General features: G+C 48.5%; 1 protein-coding gene across 2 annotated transcripts; it reads left to right on the top strand.

The window, feature by feature from the left end:
* Positions 1–846: 846 nt before the first annotated feature.
* Positions 847–7,025, top strand: LOC120309956 (GTPase IMAP family member 7-like). Of its 2 annotated transcripts, none has more exons than XM_039347723.1 (3): positions 847–948; positions 4,872–4,926; positions 5,513–7,025. In XM_039347723.1, the coding sequence occupies exons 2-3, from the start codon at positions 4,908–4,910 to the stop codon at positions 6,163–6,165; spliced, it is 672 nt and encodes a 223-aa protein (XP_039203657.1). In that variant the 5' UTR covers positions 847–948; positions 4,872–4,907; the 3' UTR covers positions 6,166–7,025. The 2 variants fall into 2 exon arrangements, with proteins under 2 accessions (XP_039203657.1, XP_039203658.1); XM_039347724.1 differs by lacking the exon at positions 847–948 and adding an exon at positions 3,320–3,717.
* The last annotated feature ends 1,900 nt before the right edge of the window (positions 7,026–8,925 follow it).

Genomic DNA, 8,925 nt, shown 5'->3' with positions numbered 1-8,925 from the left:
AATCTATTCTATTCTATTCTATTCTATTCTATTCTATTCTATTCTATTCTATTCTATTCTATTCTATTCTATTCTATTCTATTCTATTCTATTCTTTATTCTATATTCTATATTCTATTCTATTCCATTCTATTCCATTCTATTCTATTCCATTCCATTCCATTCTATTCTATTCTTTATTCTATATTCTATTCTATTCCATTCCATTCCATTCTATTCTATATTCTGTTCTATATTCTATTCTATTCTATTCTATTCTATTCTATTCTATTCTATTCCATTCTATTCTATATTATATTCTATATTCTATTCTATTCTATTCTGTTCTGTTCTATTCTATTCTATTCCATATTTTCTATTCTATTCTATTCTTATTCTATTCTATTCTATTCTATTCCATTCCATTCCATTCCATTCCATTCTATTCTATTCTATTCTATTCTATTCTATTCTATTCATCATTCCTCTATTCTATTCTATTCTATTCTATTCTGTTCTGTTCTGTTCTGTTCTGTTCTGTTCCGTTCCGTTCCGTTCTATTCTATTCTATTCTATTCTATTCTATTCTATTCTAAAATGTTATTTCTATTCTATTAATTCTATATTTTATTCTCTTCTCTTCTATTCTATTGTATTCCATTCCATTCCATATTTTCTATTCCATTCTATTCTACCTGGGGAGGGGGACTCACTCCTGGCCCTCTCCATCAGACACATGTAAGGAGGGGACAAAAAGAAGGGGGGGCGGGGGGGGAACAAGGAGACTCCGCCCATCCGGAGCGCCCCGCCCGCCCGCCCAGCGGGAGAGGACTTTTTTTTGGCCCGGCTCTTCCGCGGAGGAGCAGAATCGAGTCGCAGCCCCTCGGCGGAGCCAGGAGAAGCGGAGGCGGCGAATCCCAGCCACCCACCCACCCACCCATCAGCTGCCTCCCGGAGGGGGGGTCTCAGGTTGGTGTCCCTCCCCTTCCTCCCCCCCCAGCCGCGCCCCCTCCCCTCGTCTCCGGGGCTAGAGAAAACGGGGAGGGGGCGCCAGCCATTCCCCCACCCTCCCGCAGGCAGGAGGAGGGTCGGGGTGGGAGGGGGGAGGGTCTCCTCGACCCCTCCGAGGATGAAATGTGGGGAGGGGGCTCCGTTTCAGGGAAGCCTTAGGGCTTGGGGTCCGGCAGGAGAGACGTAGAATCCCGAGAGTGGGGCTTCGGAGGTCCTCTAGACCGACCCCCCTGCTCGAGCAGCAGACCCCGACAGAATCACAGGAGGACAGGGTCGGAAGGGACCTCGGAGGTCCTCTAGTCGGACCCCCCTGCTCGAGCAGGGGACCCCCGACAGAATCATAGACTGACGGAGTTGGAAGGGGAGCTCGGAGATCATGTAGTCCGACCCCCCCCTGCTCGAGCAGCAGACCCCGACAGAATCATAGACTGACAGAGTTGGAAGGGGACCTCGGAGGTCCTCTAGTCTGACCCCCTGCTCGAGCAGCAGACCCCGACAGAATCACAGAAGGACAGAGTCGGAAGGGACCTCGGAGGTCCTCTAGTCCGACCCCCCTGCTCGAGCAACAGACTCCCGACAGAATGATAGACTGACGGAGTTGGAAGGGTACCTCGGAGGTCCTCTAGTCTGACCCCCCTGCTCGAGCAGCAGACCCCGACAGAATCACAGGACAGAGTCGGAAGGGACCTCGGAGGTCATCTAGTCCGACCCCCTGCTCGAGCAGCAGACCCCGACAGAATCATAGACTGATTGAGTTGGAAGGGGACCTCGGAGGTCCTCTAGTCCGACCCCCGGCTCCAGCAGGAGATCCCGACAGAATCACAGGAGGACAGGGTCGGAAGGGACCTCGGAGGTCATCTAGTCCGACCCCCCCCTGCTCGGGCAGGAGGCCCCGACAGAATCACAGAGTCGGGAAGGGGGGGGGCTCGGAGGTCTTCTAGTCGTCGAACCCAGGCCCCTCCCAGCTCTATTCGGATTTGCTTGAGCTGCGGGGGGGGGACTACAAGACCTCCGAGGCCCCTTCCGACTCTGTTACGCTATGGTTACTGCCTCTCTTCCTCCTCCCCCCCCCACCCCCACCCCACCCCAGCTCAGCTGCTCCGGAGCGCCGCCTCTTTCTCGCTTCCCGCGGCCGCTTCTCCTCCCGAGGAGGGGGGCTGGGTCAGCCCTGAGACCCGGTTGGCTGATGGGCCAACGCCGGGAGAGACGGCTGGCGGTCGGGGGTGTGTGGGGTGGGGGACTCCAATGAAAAGGCAAGTCTTCCACTTAGGCAAGAAAAAAACCCCAAAGGGATAGAGGATAGAATAAGAATAGAACAGAATAAGAAATTGGAATAGAATAGAATAGAATAGAATAGAATAGAATAGAATAGAATAGAATAGAATAGAATAGAATTAGAATAGAATAGAATGGAAGAATAGAATAGAATAAGAATAAGAATAGAATAGAATAAGAAATTTGAATAGAACAGAACGGAACAGAATAGAATATAGAATAGGAATAGAAAAGAATATAGAATAGGAATAGAATAGAATAGAATAGAGTATTAATAGAATAGAATAGAACAGAATTAGAATAGAATAGAAGAATGAAGAATAGAATAGAATAGAATAGAATAGAATAGAATAGAATAGAATAGAATAGAATAGAATAGAATAGAATAGAGGAATTAAGAATAGAATATAATAGAATATAGAAAAGGAATATAATAAAATAGAGAATGAATAGAATAGAATAGAATAGAATAGAATAGAATAGAATAGAATATAGAAAAGGAATATAATAAAATAGAGAATGAATAGAATAGAATAGAATATAGAAAAGGAATATAATAAAATAGAGAATTAATAGAATAGAATAGAACAGAATAGAATAGAATAGAAAATGGAATAGAATAGAAGAAGAAATTAGAATAAAACAGAACAGAATAGAAGCTGGAAGGGACTTTGGAGGTCTTCTAGTCCAGCCCCCGACTGGGTGAAATCAGGTTTTATAGCAGTAACTGGGATGGGGAATCTCGGAGTCTTAACAGACAATCAATTCAATGGGAGCCAGCCAAAAGAAGCCTTAGCAATGCTGACTTGCTTTAAGAGGGGGATTCAGCCAAGATGGCATGAGGGACTAGCACCACTTTACAAAGCTTTAGCAAGGCCACACCTAGAATACGGCAACCAGTTTTGTGTGTGTGTGTGTGTGTGTGTGTGTGTATAATTAATTTTTATAAGATAACATTCTTTAGTATTTCACAAACAGCATATTGTCTGGATTCACGTGTTTTTTTAAAAAAATCCGTAATGATTAGCTTCTATATTTTCCTAATCAATGTGTTCGTTAATAATTTCCTTCTTCAATCTTCTCTTCTCGTTTTTTCTAGCCAGTGATAAAATTTCTCCCCTGTTCTGAAGGACACTGCGTCTTCTTTCTCTTTCCTCTGCCATGTCGACCTGTTCATTTCTGCACTGTCTTAAGATTTACTTGATTAATTCTTCCGCCGTGGGTAGATTTTCATCTTTTTCCCCCGCAATATCGAACGAATGCTACTGTTGCTGCGGACAATACGTGTAAAATGAAGTCTGTGCGTCCTTTCTCACCGTTTCCTACTACTATGCTGAACAAAAAAACAATTCTGGCTTAAAATCTATGTGCTTTTGAATTGTTTTCTCTAACCTTACCTCTGTTTTGGACCAGAATCTTTTCAGCTTTAGGGCATGTCCACCTGATAGGAGAGTAAGTACCTGCAACCAGTTTGGGTCTCCCCCGCTACAAAAACAAAAAAAAAGACGTTGAGACTCTAGGGAAAAAGCGCAAAGAAGAGCAACCAAGATGATGAGGGGGCTGGAGGCTAAAACACACGAAGGACGGACGGACGGATGCAGGAATTGGGAATGGCCAGTTTTGGGAAGAGAAGAGAAGGACCCGGAGGGGGGGGGACATGATAGCCGTCTTCCAATATTTGAGGGGGTCTCACAGAGAGGAGGGGGGAGTCCCACCTCTTTTCCAAAGCTCCGGAAGGCCAGACCAGGAATAACGGATGGAAACTGATCAAGGAGAGATTCTAGACTAGACCTAGAAATAAGGAGAGATTGTTCTGACCGTGGGGACAAGTCGGTCAAGGTTGCCTTACCGACGTCGTGGGGGCTTCAATCACCGGTCCATCAGAAATGGTGTAGGGTCTCCTGCTTGAGCAGGGGGTTGGACTGGATGACCTCCGAGGTCCCTTCCAGCTCTGTCCTTCTGTGATTCTGTAAGGGTCTCCTGCTTGAGCAGGGGGTTGGACTGGATGACCTCCGAGGTCCCTTCCAACTCTGTGTTTCTGTCAGGGTCTCCTGCTTGAGCAGGGGGTTGGACTGGATAACCTCCGAGGTCCCTTCCAGCTCTATCCTTCTGTAATTCTGTAAGGGTCTCCTGCTTGAGCAGGGGGTTGGACTGGATGACCTCCGAGGTCCTTTCCAACTCTGTGTTTCTGTCAGGGTCTCCTGCTTGAGCAGAGGGTTGGACTGGATGACCTCTGAGGTCCCATCTGACGCTGTCCTTCGATGATTCTGCAAAGGTCTGCAGCTTGAGCAGGGGGTTGGACTAGAAGACCTCCGAGGTCCCTTCCAGCTTTATTCTGATCGATTGGTTGAGGAGGGCTGGAACTGCAGCGGGATCGGCTGAAGCATCCGCTTTGGGGATCAATGCCCACCTTTTTCCGAAGCCACAAAGTGGGTGGGGCAGAGAGGGATCAGGACGACTCTGCCTCAGTGTCAATGGGGGGGGTCTCTTTTAACCCCCCCTCCAATTCCTGCCTGTATCTTCCGGGGGCGGGGGAGAAAGTTCCCGTCAACATCTGAGCAAGACCCGTCTCTCCTTTGGCTGAGCCCGTTTCTCTTTTCCTGCAGAAACCGTGACATTTCTCCTGCAGGAATCTTCTGGAAATGGCTGGAAGCATCAAAGGTAAGGTTTTGCCTCTCCCCCGGGGGGTACAGTAGAGGGAGGGGTCTCATTGTCCTGGGTGGAGGGACAGGCTGTGATTGTTCCGGAACCCAAACTAAGATGCTTTGTAGTTCGGGTCCAGACGGCATAAACTCAACGACAAAATGGTCGTAAAAGAAATATTTATTCCAAGGAATTCTTAGCAGAACGTACTTTCTCAAGATGCGTCCGGATGTGCACACTTGTCCATTTTACGAAAGCAAAAACAGTAATTCCTTCATATCGGCTTTAGCGTGGTTGTAGATGCTATCCCTCCATGCATCCCCTGCTGGTTTTACACAAAGGCATGCCTTTACCCAGACACGTAACAGGGTGTCCTGCCATAACTTTGAAACTCCTCCCACTTAACTGGGTAATTATAGGAGTCACTGAACAGCTAAACTACATTACCCATAAGCCATCTCTTAAGGAGACAGCGCTTAACCCTTTAAATGCCAAACATTCTAACATACAGTTCCCAGCTAACTGGCTGGTCCAGCACAGGGATGATGGCTGTACGCTGATGACCAGCTCCCCTTTTGTGTCTCCTCACCCCTTTGCGTTGCAGGGCCCGAACGGAGGATTGTCCTGGTGGGCAAAACCGGCAACGGGAAAAGCGCAACGGGAAACACCATCCTAGGAGCCGACATCTTTGACTTTGGGATGTCCTCTAAGTCGATAACGCAGACGTGCCAGAAAGAGGAGACGTGGTCGAAAGGCCGGAAGATTGTGATGGTCGATACGCCAGGCTTTTTCGACACCGAGGTCCCCAAGCAGGTAACGGCTGCCGAAGTGAAGAAGTGCGTGAGCATGTGCGTCCCGGGCCCGCACATCATTCTGCAGGTGATGCGTCCAGGCCGTTTCTCCCAGGAGGAGAAAGACGTGGCTGGGCTGATCAAGGAGATCTTCAGCTTGAACGCCAAGAATTACATGATCACCTTGTTCACCCGGAAAGATGACCTAGAAGGGCAAACCCTGGAGGAATTTCTCTCCAAGGGAGACGCCTCACTTCGGGAACAGCTGGCCCAGTGCGGGAACCGCTACCTGGCTTTCAACAACAAGGCCAAAGGTGAAGAGCGGGAGGAACAGCTGGCCGAATTGATGACCATGATTGATGAGCTGGTGGAGAAGAACAAAGGGGCAAATTATTACACGGAGGCCATGATGAAGAAAGACGAAGAGAAATATAAGGTGAAACACGTCTGGTGTTCTATTCTCTAACGGACACCGGAAGACCCGCCGAAGGCAGACATAAACGACATCAAAGAGATATATGGCTTCTCTTGGTGTTCTCTTCTCTAATGTAGAGGTCCCCAACCCCCAGTCCGCAGCATGCCAGCAACCTTTCCACAAAAAACAAGCAAAGCTCCATCCGCAGGTTGCAGGCAGCACACAAAACCACATACTCTCTGGTCCGCGGAAAAATCTGTCTCCGCATAACCGGTCCCTGGTGCCCAAAAGATCGGGGACCTCTGCTCTAATGGACAATGGAAAGTCTCTCTACTTGATCCTCTGCTCCAAGGGGGCCACTCTGCCCTGTGTTTCCCCCCTTCTGCTCAGAGTTCTAACCCAGCCCAAGACGCCGAGTCAGAGATTCGTGGCGGAGTCACCCTGAGCCGATTCCTTCTGCCGAGAACCCAGTTTCTCCCTTCAGATGACAGGGCCTGGGAAGTTCCTGCCCTCAATCGGCCCCACAGCCTATATCTCTGCCATCCTGAACCCATGTCCCTCTGGAACTACACTCCCTTTGGGACTTCCCACTCATCAGTCCTTCAAGGTAGACGAGACCAGGAAACCGCCATCACAAGAAATGTTAAAGCTTGGCTCGATTCGATATAGAGAATACCAACAGAATCCTGAAACTGCCTCCCCTTCGCTCCCGCTGGCACCAAAGAGCATCAAGGCAGGGCAGCCTTGAGCTTCTTTCTCACCCGTTCCTGTTTTCCCGGGGTGAATTCACGTTTTCCTTATACGGCTGTCACATATTTCCCGCAAAGCTGTCCCTGTACTCTTCTATGTCGCCTTCCTGTCTGTTCTTCTTATGAAAACCTTTTTATTAAATCTCCTCCTCGCTTTGGAAAGAGGCTGTGTGTTTTGAAGGGGGGATTTGAGCGAGAATGGTCTGGTTGGTCCTCTCCTGCCTCACCAGGTTCTTGCAGCAACACACTCACAAAGCGGAGCGGGAGCTGGACAGGAAACAAGGCAAATCTACTCAAGGGGTGGGTCAGAATGGAGGGTCTCTCCCGAAAGCTTTCCACCTTGGAAGGGGGAGGGGGGTCCCTCCTGCCAGGCAAGCGAGCCTTTATTGGTCTAAATGACAGCAGCAGAATCTTGAAAGCGTCTCCCCTTCATTCCCGCTGGCACCAAAGAGCATCAAGGCAAGGCAGCCTTGAGCTTCTTTCTCACCCCTTCCTGTTTTCCCAGGATGAATTCACGTTTTCCTAAGAGCTGGTACATGTTTTCTTTGGAGCTTCCCCGCCCGTCAATCCTTCGCGGTAGACCAGGCCGAGAAACCACTGACACGAGAAATAGTAGACATTGTCGGTACCGATTATAGTAGCAGAATGTTGAAAATGTCTCCCGTTTGCTCTGCTGGCACCAAAGTGCATCAAGGCTGGACAGCCTTGAGCTTCTTTCTCACCCTTTTCTGTTTTCCCAGGGTGAATTCACATTTTCCTAAGAGCTGCTACATGTTTTCTTTGGAGCGTCCCCGTCCGTCAATCCTTCGAGGTAGACCAGGCCGAGAAACCACCGACACGAGAAATAGTAGACATTGTCGGTACCCTTTATAGTAGCAGAATGTTGAAAGTGTCTCCCCTTTGCTCCCGCGGGCACCAAAGTGCATCAAGGCTGGACAGCCTTGAGCTTCTTTCTCACCCTTTCCTGGGGTGAATTCACGTTTTCCTAAGAAGTGCTACATGTTTTCTTTGGAGCGTACCCATCCGTCAATCCTTCGTGGTAGACCAGGCCGAGAAACCACTGACACAAGAAATAGTAGACATTGTCAGTACCGATTATAGTAGGAGAATCTTGAAAATGTCTCCCGTTTGCTCCACTGGCACCAAATTGCATCAAGGCTGGACAGCCTTGAGCTCCTTTCTCACCCTTTCCTGGGGTGAATTTACATTTTCCTAAGAGCTGCTACATGTTTTCTTTGGAGCGTCCCCGTCCATCAATCCTTCGAGGTAGACCAGGCCGAGAAACCACCGACACAAGAAATAGTAGACATTGTCAGTACCGATTATAGTAGGAGAATCTGGAAAATGTCTCCCGTTTGCTCCACTGGCACCAAAGTGCATCAAGGCTGGACAGCCTTGAGCTGCTTTCTCATCCTTTCCTGGGATGAATTTACATTTTCCTAAGAGCTGCTACATGTTTCCTTTGGAGCATCCCCGTCCGTCAATCCTTCGAGGTAGAGCAGGCCGAGAAACCATCGACACGAGAAATAGTAGACATTGTTGGTACCGATTATAGTAGCAGAATGTTGAAAGTGTCTCCCCTTCGCTCTCGCGGGCACCAAAGAACATCAAGGCAAGTCATCCTTGAGCTTCTTTCTCACCCGTTCCTGTTTTCACGGGGTGAATTCACGTTTTCCTAAGAAGTGCTACATGTTTTCTTTGGAGCGTCCCCGTCTGTCAATCCTTCGAGGTAGACCAGGCCGAGAAACCATGACACAAGAAATAGTAGACATTGTCAGTACCGATTATAGTAGGAGAATCTTGAAAATGTCTCCCGTTTGCTCCACTGGCACCAAAGTGCATCAAGGCTGGAGAGCCTTGAGCTGCTTTCTCACCCTTTCCCAGGGTGAATTTACGTTTTCCTAAGAGCTGGTACATGTTTCCTTTGGAGCATCCCCGTCCGTCAATCCTTCGAGGTAGAGCAGGCCGAGAAACCATCGACACGAGAAATAGTAGACATTGTTGGTACCGATTATAGTAGCAGAATGTTGAAAGTGTCTCCCCTTCGCTCTCGCGGGCACCA

The sequence above is a fragment of the Crotalus tigris genome, unplaced genomic scaffold, assembly GCF_016545835.1.
Source record: "Crotalus tigris isolate CLP2741 ecotype Arizona unplaced genomic scaffold, ASM1654583v1 scf7180000018099.18776, whole genome shotgun sequence".
In the NCBI taxonomy this organism is placed as follows: domain Eukaryota; kingdom Metazoa; phylum Chordata; class Lepidosauria; order Squamata; family Viperidae; genus Crotalus; species Crotalus tigris.
This window is presented reverse-complemented; position numbering and strand designations above follow the sequence as displayed.